The sequence below is a fragment of the Triticum urartu genome, chromosome 4A (genome assembly GCF_056163025.1).
Source record: "Triticum urartu cultivar PI428250 chromosome 4A, HENAU_Tu73, whole genome shotgun sequence".
In the NCBI taxonomy this organism is placed as follows: domain Eukaryota; kingdom Viridiplantae; phylum Streptophyta; class Magnoliopsida; order Poales; family Poaceae; genus Triticum; species Triticum urartu.
The window spans coordinates 55,474,995-55,492,265 of NC_141876.1; the positions used below are offsets into that span (position 1 = coordinate 55,474,995).

At 46.9% G+C, this 17,271-nt stretch overlaps 2 protein-coding genes across 2 annotated transcripts; one reads left to right on the forward strand and one right to left on the reverse strand.

The window, feature by feature from the left end:
• The first annotated feature begins 9,615 nt into the window (after positions 1-9,615).
• On the forward strand, positions 9,616-11,090 carry LOC125553510 (metacaspase-1). Its single transcript, XM_048717282.2, has 3 exons — positions 9,616-10,001; positions 10,087-10,426; positions 10,508-11,090. The coding sequence occupies exons 1-3, from the start codon at positions 9,644-9,646 to the stop codon at positions 10,893-10,895; spliced, it is 1,086 nt and encodes a 361-aa protein (XP_048573239.1). The 5' UTR covers positions 9,616-9,643; the 3' UTR covers positions 10,896-11,090.
• A 2,343-nt stretch (positions 11,091-13,433) lies between these two features.
• On the reverse strand, positions 13,434-16,952 carry LOC125550597 (ring-type E3 ubiquitin ligase 454). The gene is made up of 5 exons (XM_048713619.2): positions 16,626-16,952; positions 15,754-15,786; positions 15,358-15,649; positions 14,635-15,115; positions 13,434-14,431 (listed from the first exon to the last, which is right to left on the reverse strand). Exons 1-5 carry the CDS (start codon positions 16,800-16,802, stop codon positions 13,768-13,770), a joined length of 1,647 nt encoding a protein of 548 aa, XP_048569576.2. The 5' UTR covers positions 16,803-16,952; the 3' UTR covers positions 13,434-13,767.
• Positions 16,953-17,271: the final 319 nt, after the last annotated feature.

Sequence of the window (17,271 nt, forward strand, 5' to 3'; positions counted from 1 at the left end):
AAAGTGAGGCATTTGCTAATGCTGATTTCAGGGACTTAGCATTTCCACTAAGTCCTTGAGCTGTTTATCTCATATGGTCATATGTTCATGTTGTTTCCTAGTGATCCGTGCCTCTTTTGAGGATGACCAGTAAGGATGTTTTGTTAATCTTGTAGTGCTCTATCCATCCATGTCTTTGTTTGCAATTATGGAGCACCCTAGCTTGAGTCAATCGAACTCTACTTTTGTCATTTAGTGAATCTGGGCAGATTGTCTACTTGTTAGCGATTTTGCCGATGATGTTATAGTTGATCCGTGCATGCTATGTTATTGTTCTTGCCATGTCTAGCTTGCATTTTGTGTATTCTTGATGGGTGTATGCTTAGATTGTCATGACTTGCTCTGTAGTGAGTGCATCGAGCTCGTAAACATGCCTACTTGATATCTGTTTTCAGCATGCCTGAGTTTTCACTAAGTCTGTGATCTGATTATGTTTTTGGCTCAAGGTAACTAAGGGACTTTTGTTAAGCTCTTGGAGTAGCTCCATGCCATGCTTTACTTTGCCATGTTCAGGTCCTGTATCATATAGTTTTCATGCTCCGAAGAGGGCTATCTGATCTGAAATTCCAGACAAGTGTTAATTTCACCAAGTCTGAAATCTGTTTGTCAAATGCATTTTTGCCATGCTTGTTTGAACCTGTTAATGGATGAATTGGCCGTAGCTCAGTGCTAGACTTTTGTTAAGCATCTTGAATGCATCCCTGCCATGTATTTTGTTGCCATGTTTGGGTACTGTAGCATGTTCATCTTGTTGAATTTAGATGGCTACTTGCTGTAAATCGCAGAACATGGTCATATTTGAATCGCTTGCCATTTCCAAACCGTAACTCCGATTCCGGCATTCTTTATATCGTTTTCAAGCGATTTCATCTCATCTTTCCAGTGGCACACTTGGTTTTCCAAGTTGAGGCCAGGTTAATGCATTCCTTGTCACATCTTGCATATGCATCCCGCATCGCATCCCGCATAGCATACCATGTTTGCATCATATTGTTTGAGCCTTGCACGTGGTTGATTGTGTCCTTGTTGCTTGTTTGTCTTGTTTGGGTAGAGCCGGGAGACGAGTTCGCTAACGAGGAGCCCATTGAGTTCGCTTTCGAGGATCCAGTCAACTCTGACAACTTTGCAGGCAAGATGATCATACCCTCGAAATCACTACTATCTTTGCTTTGCTAGATGCTCGCTCTTTTGCTATGCCTATGCTACGATGCCTACCACTTGCTTATCATGCCTCCCAAATTGCCATGTCAAACCTTTAACCCACCATGTCCTAGCAAACCGTTGATTGGCTATGTTACCGTTTTGCTCAGCCCCTCTTATAGCGTTGCTAGTTGCAGGTGAAGATTGGAGATCGTTCCTTGTTGGAACATTTATTTACTTGTTGGGATATTATTATATTGCCATGTTATCTTAATGCATCTATATACTTGGTAAAGGGTGGAAGGCTGGGCCTCTCGCCTAGTGTTTTGTTCCACTCTTGCCGCCCTAGTTTCCGTCATATCGGTGTTATGTTCCCGGATTTTTGCATTCCTTACGCGGTTGGGTGATAATGGGAACCCCTTGATAGTTCGCCTTGATTAAAGCTTTTCCAGCAATGCCGAACCTTGGTTTTACCATTTGCCACCTAGCCTATTTTTCCCTTGGGTTTCCGGAGCCCGAGGGTCATCTTATTTAAACCCCCCCCCCCCCCGGGGCCAGTGCTCCTCTGAGTGTTGGTCCATCTGTCAGCTGCCGGTGGCCAATCTGAGTGTGCCCTGAGAAAGAGATATGTGCAGCTCCTATCGGGATTTGTCGGCACATTCGGGCGGTGTTGCTGGATTTGTTTTAACCTGTCGAAGTGTCTTGTAGAACCGAGGCACCGAGTCTGATCGGAACGTCTCGGGAGGAGGTCTATTCCTTCATTGACCGTGAGAGCTTGTCATGGGCTAAGTTGGGACTCCCCTGCAGGGATTTGAAATTTCGAAAGCCGTGCCCGCGGTTATGGGCAGATGGGAATTTGTTAATGTCTGGTTGTAGATAACTTGAACCTTAACTTAATTAAAATGAATCAACTGTGTGAGTTACCGTGATGGCCTCTTCTCGGCGGAGTCTGGGAAGTGGACACGGTGTTGGAGTAATGTTTGCCGCAAGATTGCCCTCTAGTTACTCGTTCGTGCTTTGCCTCCTCTTCTCACTCTCTTTTGCGAACAGGATAGCCACCATACATGCTAGTCGCTTGCTGCAGCTCCACATATTTACCTTGCCTTTCCTATTAAGCTTAAATAGTCTTGATCGCGAGGGTGCGAGATTGCTGAGTCACTGTGGCTCACAGATTACTATTACACCAGATGCAGGGCCTGATGATTCCGCTCCAGATGGCGCGCTTGAGCTCAAGTGGGAGTTCGACGAGGACTCTCAACGTTACTACGTGTCTTTCCCTGATGATCAGTAGTGGTGCCCAGTTGGGGGTGATCGGGACCGTGTCGCATGTTGGGTTGTTCTTTCATTTTGGCGCCGTAGTCGGGCCATGAGTGTTTGAATGATGTAATGCTATTTTATGTACTTGATTGACGTGGCGAGTGTAAGCCAACTATGTTATCTCCCCTTTATTGTTTATCTTACATGGGATGTTGTGATGATGGCCTAACTTGTGACATTGCTTTCAATGCGGTTATGTATCTAAGTCGTGCCTCGACACGTGGGAGCTATAGCCGCATCGAGGGCGTTACAAGTTGGTATCAGAGCCTTCCCTGACCTTAGGAGCCCCATTGCTTGATCGTCTTTAGCGGCTGAGTTGTGTCTAGAAAAATGTTTTGAGTCATTTAGGAATTATATATCGGAGAGTTTAGGAATTCTTTTTACTTCCCAGTCTCCTCATCGCTCTGGTAAGGCATCCTGACGTAGAGTTTTGACTCTTCTCTTCTCAAATTTCACAAAAAAAATGTTTAGGATCACGCGGGTATCTTGGAATCATTCCGATGGTTTTATGACGAGAACATTGTCTTGGTGCCTCCTGTCAGGGGTTTTGTGGAAGTGTCCCGGGGAGTTGAGCTCTGAGGTGTTGTCGTCATAATTTTATCGTTGCAGTTCTGGAACATCTGAGGTGCGTTCGTTCCACTACTACACCGAAACGGCAAGGTCGACTATGTTTTGTTGCCCCGTCCGGAGTCGTCAAGTACCCGAAGACCATATTGGCACCAAGTACATCTACCGCCGTCTTCGGAATCGCTAAGAACGGCAAGCACCCCTTCAAGATGACGAGACCGACAAGTTCAAATGACCCCAAGTACCTCTCCAAAAATGAGACGTATACCGCTACCGTCGCAAGAATCGAGACTGACAAGTCCGAAGATGCAAGTACCACTCCGAACCATGTACGACGACCGTCACTGAAGACCCGTGTAATGCAAACGTCAAGTTCAACTACCGTCACGTGAACCACTACTTCCCACGACGACCCCGTGAACAACTACTTCCCCTTCGACACGTGTACCCCTACCGCTGAATTTGATCCGTTCCGATAATGCACGCTTCGAAATCACTACTTTGCAGGCAAGATGATCATACCCTCGAAATCACTACTATCTTTGCTTTGCTAGATGCTCGCTCTTTTGCTATGCCTATAATACGATGCCTACCACTTGCTTATCATGCCTCCCAAATTGCCATGCCAAACCTCTAACCCACCATGTCCTAGCAAACCGTTGATTGGCTATGTTACCGCTTTGCTCAGCCCCTCTTATAGCGTTGCTAGTTGCAGGTGAAGATTGGAGACCGTTCCTTGTTGGAACATTTATTTACTTGTTGGGATATTATTATATTGCCATGTTATCTTAATGCATCTATATACTTAGTAAAGGGTGGAAGGCTGGGCCTCTCGCCTAGTGTTTTGTTCCACTCTTGCCGCCCTAGTTTCCGTCATATCGGTGTTATGTTCCCGAATTTTTGCGTTCCTTACGCGGTTGGGTGATAATGGGAAACCCTTGATAGTTCACCTTGATTAAAGCTTTTCCAGCAATGCCCAGCCTGGTTTTACCATTTGCCACCTAGCCTCCTTTTCCCTTGGGTTTCCGGAGCCCGAGGGTCATCTTATTTAAACCCGCCCGGGCCAGTGCTCCTCTGAGTGTTGGTCCACCTGTCAGCTGCCGGTGGCCACCAGGGGCAACTCTGGGCTGGCCTACCCGTACCTAGGACAATCTGAGTGTGCCCTGAGAAAGAGATATGTGCAGCTCCTATCGGGATTTGTCGGCACATTCGGGCGGTGTTGATGGATTTGTTTTAACCTGTCGAAGTGTCTTGTAGAACCGAGGCACCGAGTCTGATCGGAACGTCTCGGGAGGAGGTATATTCCTTCGTTGGCCGTGAGAGCTTGTCATGGGCTAAGTTGGGACTCCCCTGCAGGGATTTGAACTTTCGAAAGCCGTGCCCGCGGTTATGGGCGGATGGGAATTTGTTAATGTCCGGTTGTAGATAACTTGAACCTTAACTTAATTAAAATGAATCAACTATGTGAGTTACCGTGATGGCCTCTTCTCGGCGGAGTCCGGGAAGTGGACACGGTGTTGGAGTAATGTTTGCCGCAGGATTGCCCTCTAGTTACTCGTTCGCGCTTTGCCTCCTCTTCTCGCTCTCTTTTGCGAACATGATAGCCACCATACATGCTAGTCGCTTGCTGCAGCTCCACATATTTACCTTGCCTTTCCTATTAAGCTTAAATAGTCTTGATCGCGAGGGTGCGAGATTGCTGAGTACCTGTGGCTCACAGATTACTATTACACCAGATGCAGGGCCTGATGATTCCGCTCCAGATGGCGCGCTTGAGCTCAAGTGGGAGTTCAACGAGGACTCTCAACGTTACTACGTGTCTTTCCCTGATGATCAGTAGTGGTGCCCAGTTGGGGGTGATCGGGACCGTGTCGCATGTTGGGTTGTTCTTTCATTTTGGCGCCGTAGTCGGGCCATGAGTGTTTGAATGATGTAATGCTATTTTATGTACTTGAGTGACGTGGCGAGTGTAAGCCAACTATGTTATCGCCCCTTTATTGTTTATCTTACATGGGATGTTGTGATGATGGCCTAACTTGCGATATTGCTTTCAATGCGGTTATGTCTCTAAGTCGTGCCTCAACACGTGGGAGCTATAGCCACATCGAGGGCATTACAAGTTGGTATCAGAGCCTTCCCCGACCTTAGGAGCCCCATTGCTTGATCGTCTTTAGCGGCCGAGTTGTGTCTAGAAAAATGTTTTGAGTCATTTAGGAATTATATATCGGAGAGTTTAGGAATTCTTTTTACTTCCCAGTCTCCTCATCGCTCTGGTAAGGCATCCTGATGTAGAGTTTTGACTCTTCTCTTCTCAAATTTCACAAAAAAAAGTTAGGATCACGCGGGTATCTTGGAATCGTTTCGATGGTTTTATGACGAGAACATTGTCTTGGTGCTTCCTGTCAGGGGTTTTGTGGAAGTGTCCCGGGGAGTTGAGCTCTGAGGTGTTGTCATCATAATTTTATCGTTGCAGTTCTGGAACATCTGAGGTACGTTCGTTCCACTACTACACCGAAACGGCAAGGTCGACTATGTTTTGTTGCCCCGTCCGGAGTCGTCAAGTACCCGAAGACCATATTGGCACCAAGTACATCTACCGCCGTCTTCAGAATCGCTAAGAATGGCAAGCACCCCTTCGAGATGACGAGACCGACAAGTTCAAATGACCCCAAGTACCTCTCCGAAAACAAGACGTATACCGCTACCATCACAAGAATCGAGACCGATAAGTCCGAAGATGCAAGTACCACTCCGAACCATGTACGACGACCGTCACTGAAGACCCGTGTAATGCAAACGTCAAGTTCAACTACCGTCACGTGAACCGCTACTTCCCACGACGACCCCGTGAACAACTACTTCCCCTTCGACACGTGTACCCCTACCGCTGAATTCGATCCGTTCCAATAATGCACGCTTCGAAGGTACAACCCTGAGAGGATCGTCCGAGAACGAATTCTTGCGATGTTTGGGATGCTCGTGTTTGTACCGTGCCCAAATTGCCGGTCGTTTCCTTGTCGCCAAATCATGGGACACCCGGAATCCGGGAGCGCCCCACCATCTTTTGCACGCATCCGCACACTTCTCCTTTGCATCGGTATCTCAATCGAGTTACCGGAACCGGAACGTTGCCGTGGCACCGTTTTTGTTATCGTTGCCATGGCACCCTTTTTCCTTTCCACCACGGTGACAAATGCTTCATAATGCTCTTGTCAACTTTTAATAAAATTGCATAAACTTGTTCATGTCATCCGCATCATGATAACAACAATTAAAATGTTTAGATTGTTGTTGCAACAAATTACTAATGCATATGGGGATTTACCGGATTTGTTGTTTGTTATATCCGGCCCCATTTAAATTGTTTAGATGGTATAGTTTGTTATGTATCACCTCTTGCCGTGTTTAAACAACATTTAATATTGTTGAGTGCCTAACCGAGAGAGAAATAAATAATTGATGTGGTGTTTCGTCAATATGCAACTCGTTGCATATTGAGCTCCACTTAATATGTAGAATTGCTTGTTTACTTTGTCATGCCATGAACATTTAAACCGGACATGCATCATACTTGGTTGTGCATCATGCCATGTTTATGTGGTGGTTGTTTACCATGTTGTTTGCTTCTTTTCGGTGATGCTTCTTTGGGTTAGTTCCGATATCGTCGCGTTTGTGAGGATCCGGTCGACTACGTCTGTTTGACTTCTTCATGGACTCGTTCTTCTTCCTTGCGGGATTTTAGGCAAGATGACCATACCCTCGAAATCACTTCTATCTTTGCTTGCTAGTTGCTCGCTCTTTTGCTATGCCTATGCTGCGATACCTACCACTTGCTTATCATGCCTCCCATATTGTTGAACCAAGCCTCTAACCCACCTTGTCCTAGCAAACCGTTGTTTGGTTATGTTACCGCTTTGCTCAGCCCCTCTTATAGCGCTGTTAGTTGCAAGTGAAGATTGAAGTTTGTTCCTTGTTGGAACATGGAGATGTTGTTCCTTGTTGGAACATGTTTACTTGTTGGGATATCACAATACCTCTTATTTAATTAATGCATCTATATACTTGGTAAAGGGTGGAAGGCTCGGCCTTATGCCTGGTGTTTTGTTCCACTCTTGCCGCCCTAGTTTCCGTCATATCGGTGTTATGTTCCCGGTTTTTGCGTTCCTTACGCGGTTGGGTTATAATAGGAACCCCTTGACAGTTCGCTTTGAATAAAACTCCTCCAGCAAGGCCCAACATTGGTTTTACCATTTGCCACCTAGCCTTTTTTTCCTTGGGTTAGGCCAGCCCAAGGGTCATCTTTATTTTAAACCCCCGGGCCAATGCTTGTCTAAGTGTTGGTCCAAACTAGAGCCCCTTGCAGCGCCACCTCGGGGAAACTCGAGGGCTGGTTTTAGTTGTACGGATTGCTTATCCGGTGTTGCCCTGAGAATGAGATATGTGCAGCTCCTATCGGGATGTCGGCGCATCGTGTGGTCTTGCTGGACTTGTTTTACCATTGTCGAGGATGTCTTGTAACCGGGATTTCGAGTCTGATCGGGTCTTCCCACTAGAAGGAATATCCTTCGTTGACCGTGAGAGTTTGTGATGGGCTAAGTTGGGACACCCCTGCAGGGTATTGAACTTTCAAAAGCCGTGCCCGTGGTTATGGGCATATGGGAATTTGTTAATGTCCGGTTGTAGAAAACCTGAAGGTGACCTTAATTAAAATACATCAACCGCGTGTGTTACCGTGATGGTCTCTTCTCGGCGGGGTCCGGGAAGTGAACACGGTGTTGGAGTAATGCTTGACGTAGGTTGTTCTAGGATCACTTCTTGATCATAGTTGTTCGACCGTGCTTTTGCCTTCTCTTCTCGCTCTCTTTTGTGTATGTTAGCCACCATATATGCTAGTCGCTTGCTGCAGCTCCACCTCATACCCTTTTACCCTTCCTATAAGCTTAAATAGTCTTGATCGCGAGGGTGTGAGATTGCTGAGTCCCCGTGACTCACAGATACTTCCAAAACCAGCTTGCAGGTGCCGATGAGATCGTGCAGGTGACGCAACCAAGCTCAAGGAGGAGCTCGATGAAGATCACGTTCTTTGTGTTGTTCCGTTTTCAGTTGATCAGTAGTGGAGCCCAGTCGGGACGATCGGGGGATCTGTGTAGCATTTGGGGTAGTCTTCTTTTATTTTGGGTTCCGTAATCGGACCTTGATTGTATCTGGTTGATGTAATGCTTTATTCATGTAATTGTGTGAAGTGGCGATTGTAAGCCAACTATGTATCTCTTTCCCTTATGTATTACATGGGTTGTGTGAAGATTACCTCACTTGCGACATAGCTTTCAATGCGGTTATGCCTCTAAGTCGTGCTTCGACACGTGGGAGATATAGCCGCATCGAGGGCGTTACAACGATGGCCCAAGAAACTTGAACAAGCCCAATGACAACAAGAAGACTAAGGAGAAGATGAAGAGAGAGAACAAAGCGTCGAGCTTGCGGGACAAGATTGGTGCCATGGTGCAATCAAATGAGTTGATGTTAGCGAAGACGTTAGAGATTAAGAAAGAGTCGGCCGAGAAGAAGGCACCGGAGAAGCAAGAAAAATGGTAATTGCTCAAGGACGAGGGGCTGCGCAAAGCGGCCATTGAGGAGAGAAGAGCACGTGCCGCTGAAAACAAAGCCGTGTCCAAGTTGCTTGCCGAAGAGAACAAGATCATGACATTGAACCGCAATGACATAGACAACCTCACCAAATAATGGCATGATATGGCAAGAAGAGAAATCTTGAAAAGAAGAATGGTTGCGTCGGTCAGTGTGTGTACAGTGCCGGAGATGTTTTCTCAACGGGGTTTGAAACCAATGTCGCCGATGCGTTTAGTGCACCAGCCGATGATTTCGACGCGGGAGTTGGAACAAGCGCCGGAGGTAGACTTGGCGGTCCCGATGACCTCCATGGACTCGATGGCGTGGAGTGAAGATCGACCAAGATGATGCCGGACGTGATCGTCACTTTTGCAAGACCCCCTTTTGTGTTTGTCCTACAAAACTAAGCTTTTATTTGCGTGTGAACTGTGTTCTATTGTTTGAATTTGAACTCATTTGTTGGAATCGATATCAAATTCGATAATTGGGCGTCTTCAGTTTGCGGGTCGATGCAGCCCGCGTAGGCGACCTTTAAAAGAGCATATTCATCGAATATCTTTTTTTTACGAGTCCGTTTTACAAGGTCTGAGTCTGACCTCGCCCGTGCTGACCCGCATATCCTTTTCCATGAACTGCAAAAGCTTTATACGGGTTGAGATTTTGCAAGATCTGCTAGAGATGCTCTTAACCGGCACGTCCCACTGAGAAAAGATGAATGCTGCACTGTTCTTTCTTTTCTTTATTTCATTATGTGGTAACAGTGGTTGCTAGAATCATATGCCCACTTACTCCTCCGCGCAGTTTGTTAATGTTCACGGTGCTACGATGCATTCGATTCTCCAACCATCCCTGCAAAAATGCTTGATGGTCATTCCAATCATGGCCTTTTACCGGCTCGATGTAGCACTATAAAAAGGGGCATGGAGTTGAGAAGAGAGATGCACGCCAAGCCATGGAGTGTGGTCACTGCGGCGAGGGCCTGTCCGTCCCGCGGGGCGCACGCGTTGTGCATTGCGCGCACTGCCGCGGGGTGACGCGCGTCGGGCGGCGGCACGGCGCCATGGGCTTCGTGGTGAACATGATCACCAACATGGCGGGCGGCGGCCGCACGAGGCCAACAACGCCGCCGAGGCTGCGGGAGGCGGGCTACCCCAGAGTCCACGGCGACAAGCGCGCCCTCCTGGTCGGCATCAGCTACACGGGCACACATCTCCCTGAGCTGAGCGGCCCGATCACCGACGTCAAGAGCATGAGCTTTCTGCTCACCCAGAAGTACGGGTTCCCAAGCCAGTGCGTCCTCGTCCTCACCGGTAACGACGGACGAACACCCAAGCCAGTGCATCCGATCCGAGTTTCTTGTCCGATTGTCATTCTTGTGCTGCTTGCCATTGCCAGACGAGGAGCGCGACCCGTACCGGACGCCGACCAAGTCCAACATCCTGCTGGCGATGCGGTGGCTCGTGCACGGCTGCGGCTCCGGCGACTCCCTCGTGTTCCACTTCTCCGGCCACGGCGACCAGGTGCGCGACGAGGACGGCGACGAGCGGGACGGGAAGGACGAGGTGCTCTGCCCGGTCGACTCGGACCCGGACGACGACGGCAGCGACATCCGGGACGACGAGATCAACGCGGCCCTGGTCCGGCCGCTCGTGCACGGCGTCCGGCTCCACGCCATCGTCGACGCCTGCCACAGCGGCACCGTCCTCGATCTCCCCAACCTCTGCAAAATCAAAAAGTACTAAAGTACAAGATCATCGACGCCGCACTGCACGTAGTAATAATCGATTAATGATGCCATTGTTTTGCCATTTTGGAGGAACGGAGAATCGGAATGGACGGACCAGAGCGCTCCGAACGGCGCCTGGAAGAAGACGAGCGGCGGGCAGGCGGTCCTGATCAGCGGCTGCGCCGACACCCAGACGTCGACCGACGGGGTCGGCGACGAGCTGGTGGGCATGGGGGCCCTGACGTACAGCTTCTTCACGGCGGCGCTGTTCGCGCAGCGGACGCCCACCTACGCGCAGCTGCTGGCGACGATAAGGGCGATCATCCGCGAGCGCAACGCCGACGGCCGGGTCAGCTGCAAGCTCCCCGCGCCCGTCTGCTCGCTCGTCCGCAAGGTGGTCAACTTCAGCGGCGTGCAGGAGCCGCAGCTGACCTCGTCGGACAAATTCGACATCAGCCGGACGCAATTTCTGCTATGAACGGTCTTCCTGGTGATGCTGGATTGTGCTGGATCAATCAAGTCGCTGTGAAGTTCAAAAAAAAAAAGTCGCTGTGGCAGAATAAGAAATTTGTCTTTTTTTTAGCTTTAAAAAAATGTTTTTCTCCATGAAGAAAATCGATGTACTAGAAGGGATCTGAATTATTTTGACAACAAAAATAATCTTGTTCTGACCTGATGCATTTTTTCATGAAGAAAGGGCATTTCTGTTGCTTTGTAAAAAAAATCAAAATCAGTGCTAATCTATTTTTTAGACTTCGTAGAGCACCGAGGATTTTTCCACGGCACCAGGAATGACATCTCTTCAGGAAATTTGCACATAGTTAGAACACAACAACGATTTTGTTGGCAAAAACAAGATCAGACCTTATCTTTTATATTTTTTTTCCTATTCCTATTTTGCTGTTTATGAGCTCGGTCTCGGAACTGACTTTTCAAAACCCATTTTCCGCATGGCTGGGAACAAAATCAACTTGACGGAAATAAATTAGCTCTAAGCACCCACAAAGTCCTTGTATATATATTCCCTCCTTTTTTTTACTCCGCATGTAAGATTTGTCCGAAGTCAAACTTTGAAAAGTTTGATCGAATTTATATTAAAAATTATTTAAAAATGTTTTGGCTGGTACGAAAATATAGCGTGAAAACGAATACAAATAAAAGAACAATGCAAAATAGAGAAGAAAAAACCAAACAAAAAAATGGAGAAATAACCCGTAGGAAACTGAATAAAAATGAAGCAAAAAAAAGAACTTTTCTAAAAAAAATGTTCAATTTCATTAACATTTTTTTAATTGCCAAAATTTTGTTCAATTTCATTAACATTTTTTTAAGTGCCAAAATTTTGTTCAATTTCATTAACATTTTTTAATACAAGAACTTTTCTAAAAAACGATGAACTTTTTTTTATTTCCCGAACATTTGTTTTAAAAATTACGAACACTTTTGAATACACAAACTTTTTTAAAAATCCTGGACATTTTGTGAATCCGCAAACATTTATGAGTTATTAAACATTTTATTTCAAAATTTTAATTTTTTAAAAAATTCTTAACCTTTTGGAATCCAAAATTATTTAAATTAGAAAAAAAGAATACGGAAAACAAAAACAAAAAATAGAAATCAAAATTTAAAAAACAATCCGCCCAGACATGGCCAGCCAAAGAGACGTGTTGTGTCTTCTTCCAGCGCGCACAACGCAACATAGAAGGTTCCTACTACATGGGCCGACCTATGCGGGGATTCCCCTGTGTAAAACTTTAATTTATCACTTATAGATGGCAACGGTGGGTAATATTTTGCAACTTTGGGGCAATTTCATTAACATACCGTTGGAAGCATTAGCCCCTTTCTTATTATTAGGTATAGGTATCGAGAAAGAGCAGCCCTACGCGTCAGCCGGGGGATAATGAAAAAACATCCACCGATCCATTGACCATTGGATAGACACGCTAATGACCGTTCAATGTGTCCACATGAGTAGCCATTCCTTTACAACAAGAGTGATGTAGTATTTTCCGCAACAGATGTCTTGTTGTAGAAAATTTCCGTAACCGAGGTCTTGTTGTGGAAAAGTTCTGCAACAGAGGTCTCGTTGCAAATATATATATATATATATATATATATATATATATATTAAAATCCTTTATTGCAAAAGCATTTCCAGCTTATGGATGTGTCTGTCGTAATTGCAATAAAACCCTTGTTGCAATTGCAACAGGGTCTTTGCTGCAAAAAACAACTTCATCACTAGAACATTTTGGGATTTAAAAGATACAAAATAGTGAAACATTACACAACTTAATTAAGCACTCGAATGAACCACACTTAGGGCCTGTTCGGAGTCTCGCCACTCCAGAACTCCACTCCCGGAGCGGGGTAGCTTCAGCTGAAAATAGAGGAGCAGGGAAACACCCATTCCGCAGATCCTCGTATTTCTGGAGCCGGCGGACTACCGAACAGGACCTTAATTATACATAACTTGAACTCTAATATAATCAATATATCACTCAATGGAAACATTTCTCTCATAGATTGCACATACACATAGCACATCAACATTACATGCAACAATTGAACACACACATGCCATGTAAACATTACATACAACAATTGAACACACACATTTTCTTCATGTTAGGGAATAAAATCATTTATCCATGAACAATTCCCAAAGTTCTTCTATATATACTCTGTTCTTTTCTTTTTACTCTGCATATAAGATTTATCTAAAGTCAAACTTTAAAAAGTTTGACCAAATATATTAATAGATATCAACATCTTCAATATTAAAGTTATATAATAGCAAAAATTAGTTTCACCATGCATGTACCAATATTAATTTTGTGTTGTGAATGTTGATGTTTCTTTCTATAAAATTTGTCAAACTTCATAATTTGACTTCAGACAAATCTTATATGCAGACTAAAAATACGAGATTAAGGGGGGATTAGATGATTTGCCACACTTTATCAGGGGTTTGATGATTTGCCCTAGTAAAGTGTGGGTTAAGATCCAATTTCTGAAAGTGGTTAAGGCCATCAGAAATATGTAGTTCCAGAACAACGCTTAGTATAGAGACCACAAATACCTGGATGAACCCGTACATACGTGCTTCACTTGCAAACTAATACGTAATAATCTATATTAGTACTACTTACTTAGGTACTTAGGTTAGGTCCTCCTAGAGCGTGCGAGGCCTCCACTAACCTCAGACCACAGCCTAAATCATTCCTCCTTACTGTACGTCCACATTTGCATTAGATTGATGCATGTCGAGGTGGTCTTCACTCATCAGTTGCCGCCACACCGTCTGTCCGCCCCGAGCAGCATCCGAGTGAAGCCTGTCACAGTCACGCCCGGAACACCTTGGCCCGCACAGGGCCGTCGGGCGTGTACGCGGCGATGTCCATGGGCTCCGTGAGCAGCGGCAGCAGCTCGTCCTGAATGCAGGTGTACATCTCCCCGCAGAGCCTCTCGAGGATCTTGTCGAGGTTGACGACCTCCTGCTTCACCTTCACTATCTCCTGGTCAGGCAGCGCCGGGATATCCGTGACGAGCACCTTCGACAGCTGCTCCACGTGGCGCTCCAGCTGCTCCTGCTGGCTCTCGAACAGATTCTGCGCCGGGGCCAGGCTGCCCCGCTCTGACCGGTGCGCCCGCAGTTCGCCGCCGAACATGTGGTAGGCGAACGCATAAGATCGAGACACCACCTGCCGTGACCAGAGCAGGCGCTGGTGTGCATCGGTCAGCCAGTCGCCGTCCCTGATCAGCCTTGGTCGCAGGTGGTTCGACTCCAGCTGTTTCACTTTCTCTTTGATGGCCGGCCCCAGCTTTTCGTGCTGCTCCTTGTATGAGTCCTCATGGATCTTGAACCGGTTGCAGTAATGCGCGTATCGCTCTAGCTGCCGCCTGCCCGTGTCCACCTTGTCCTTGCTCTCCTTGTATCGGTTGCAGCTGTGGCCCTCAATGTTTGTCCATGTGTGCGCGCTACCTGTGGGTCCACCACATAGCCAGCTGCATTCATAAAAGAACAAATAATCAATAACTGATTTAAGTCGGAATAGGATCCATGTAAGCACTGCAATAAGCATGTGCAGAAACAATGGGGTGAAATTTATCCCAAAGGCACACTGATGAGCAGTTCACAGATTGCTGATTGGGCAGTCGAGCTCACATGTTTTCACGAACAGATGACCCCATATGTAAAAAGAGCTTACCACATATACTGGCCACACTTGCACTTGACCAGGTTGCAACCGTCACGCTTCTCAATTGGCTTGAAGCACTTGGGGCAGCTCTTGGTGTTTTTAACGATCCATTTGATGTTCTCTGACTCGCCATGGATCCTGGTGTTCCACTGCTTCCATATGGTACACGGGCACGGTGAGTGTGTCTGCTCCATACAGTTGAAGCAGAAGCTGACACCACAGAGACACTTGACCTCGCAGTAACGATCACCAGTGCCCACACGGATTGCGCGTCCACAGTGTGGGATGCTGGGGCACCACTTCACGAAGTCATTGTCCTCAAGATAAGACTCCAGTAGGAAGCGATCAAAGCGCTTGGCTGCATCGGGGTACTTCTGGCCAAGTAGGCGCTGCACAATGCCCTCATCACAAATAGCCAAGCACTTCACCTCCATGCAACGTATCTGCTTCTTGCCGCCGTCTATGGCTGCATTGAAGTGCTCTGTCCAACCTGGAAAAAAAATTAAGTGCCCGGTAAGCAAATGTTTTTGTTTTTGTTTTTATTTTCAGGTGTTAGGGGTAAGCAAGCGTAGACGTGTTTTGCAAGTGTTTTTAATCCTCTGCTGCTGCTGCTGGTGGTGGTGGTTGCATTGCATAAGATCAGTCATTGTACATATCAGAATAACTGTACACCTTAAAGTAACTATGCAGGGTCATAAAATAACTACTGAGGAGAAGGCATGATGAACTCACAGTCATTGCAGAAGCAATGGCCACAGTCCATAGTTGAGACAGCGGCCGGGGACAAGTCATCATCAAAGCACACGTTGCATTGGACACTTGTCGAGGGTGTTCTTGAGGCACCTATTAGCATGCTACTCTTCTCCTGCAGTACAATGCCTGCTTCTCTGAGCATGCGGTCTCGCCCCTTCCTGTCAAGGCAATCATAGATGCAGTCTATCTTCCATCGGTGGTGAATGAAGAGACTGCGCGCCTGGTGCTGCTTTATATTGAGCAAATTCATCATTGTGGACAAGTCTTCTTGCTGTAGGTATAGTAGATAAAGAAACAGTCAGTGAGCCTCAACTAGCAGTAGACGGACTGAATCTAGCTTTGAAATCATAAGAAATGACCAGCATGGCTCATTACCTGGGCCGCAGAAAGGGTGTCTTCTGTAATAGCCTACAACAACAGTTATAAAATGTTAAAACCTTAATTAAACAACCATAAGAATCTTCTTCAAAAAATATTATACATTCTACTGCAGTTGGTTAATCCGGAGGCATAAATCACAGACAATGCAAAATAGAAGTACAAACGATTGGATAGAATAAGATAATTACTTTGAGCGAATAATCGATATTTTACTGTAAAGATGAGAGGTTCAGAGCTTTGAGCTTTGGTAACAGACAGGAGCTGAACTATCAGCAATCCAGGAGTGGAATCTATGCCTGATGCCTTGATTTTGCAGTTATTGTCTTATAAATGATTTGTATGGTCCTTAAAATTGTAATTAGTAGAACAAATTATGCTTTCAAGGAGGGAAGCTCTGCATGCCCATAGTGTCCTATGCATAAAATGTGATTCGTAATTTTACTATGGTATCAGCAAACCAGGAACTAAAAGATGTCGCAACTAAAACAGAGTTTGAAACGAACAGAGCTACTGGGTGATTTCCAGATCGGTCACGCCACTGGCAATATTGTTTCACCGATCAATCACATTGGGACTCTGTATCAGTCGGCATTAACTGATAGCAAACCCGTCCCGTCCGGAGCCGATCTGGCGAGGAAACTGCTTCGCCAAACTAGTGCGCTGCTGAAAGGGGATAACAGAGGCACCCAGAGCAGAATGCAGAGACGCGCAAGTAGTAGTCTTAAAAAAAAGACGCGAAATTCGGCCTGGTCTGTCGAAGGGTGAGGGGCACGTGGAGGCTCGAATCCCCCCGATCTCGCCCCGATAACCCGCACGCGCACGCAATCCAAGGGCGCGGAATCCGCCGGCCGGCCGCGAGAACTCACCCAGCAATCGACGCGGCGCTCCGAGTGCGGCGGGTCGTCCTCGAGCAGGCCGAGGTCGTCCTCGTCCGCCCCCACCGCCAGGCCGTCCCAGTCGGCCGCCTCCTCCCCGTCCTCCTCATCCTCCTCGCCGTCGCCGTCGTCGTCGTAGTAGTAGTAGCAGTCGTCGTCGCTGGCCATGGCGATGGCGGGGCTTGATCGCTGCCTGCCGGGGTGGGGGGTGTGGGGCGGGGGAGAAGGAAGGGGGGCGAGGGTTTTTCCGGAAAGGCTTCGGGGAGAAGGCTTGGCACTTTGGTCGCGGATTTTGGCTGGTGGCTGGGTAAGCAAGCCGCAGCGGACCGCTGGCAGAGGCCAGAGGGGTTTAAAGGCGGGCGCTTTTCGTCTCCGGAGGGCAAAGGCCGGAAGGTCAGGGGAGGGGAGGGGAGGTTCGACTCGGGCATGTGGGTGTTGACGTGTTGGAACCGGACGGTAACTCATAAGACAATCGCAATCCACCTGAACGACAAATACAACTTTTTATTACTGATGTTAAAAAAAAAAAAGACAAATACTCCTACAACTTTTACTGAAGGGTAATCTGGTTCCTTCGGGAACTGGCTATGCACATGCCCACTTATTTTTTTAGCACATGCAATTATGTCATGTCGCT

Bases quoted from the DNA above. Each gene is read 5' to 3' on its own strand.
- LOC125553510 (XM_048717282.2), top strand. From the start codon at position 9,644: ATGGAGTGTGGTCACTGCGGCGAGGGCCTGTCCGTCCCGCGGGGCGCA. The intron at 10,002-10,086 runs GTAACGACGGAC...TGCCATTGCCAG, and splicing joins GTGCGTCCTCGTCCTCACCG to ACGAGGAGCGCGACCCGTAC. The intron at 10,427-10,507 runs GTACTAAAGTAC...GCCATTTTGGAG, and splicing joins AACCTCTGCAAAATCAAAAA to GAACGGAGAATCGGAATGGA.
- LOC125550597 (XM_048713619.2), bottom strand. From the start codon at position 16,802: ATGGCCAGCGACGACGACTGCTACTACTACTACGACGACGACGGCGAC. The intron at 15,787-16,625 runs GTGAGTTCTCGC...CTGTTGTTGTAG, and splicing joins AGCGCCGCGTCGATTGCTGG to GCTATTACAGAAGACACCCT. The intron at 15,116-15,357 runs GTGAGTTCATCA...TTTTTTTTCCAG, and splicing joins CCATTGCTTCTGCAATGACT to GTTGGACAGAGCACTTCAAT.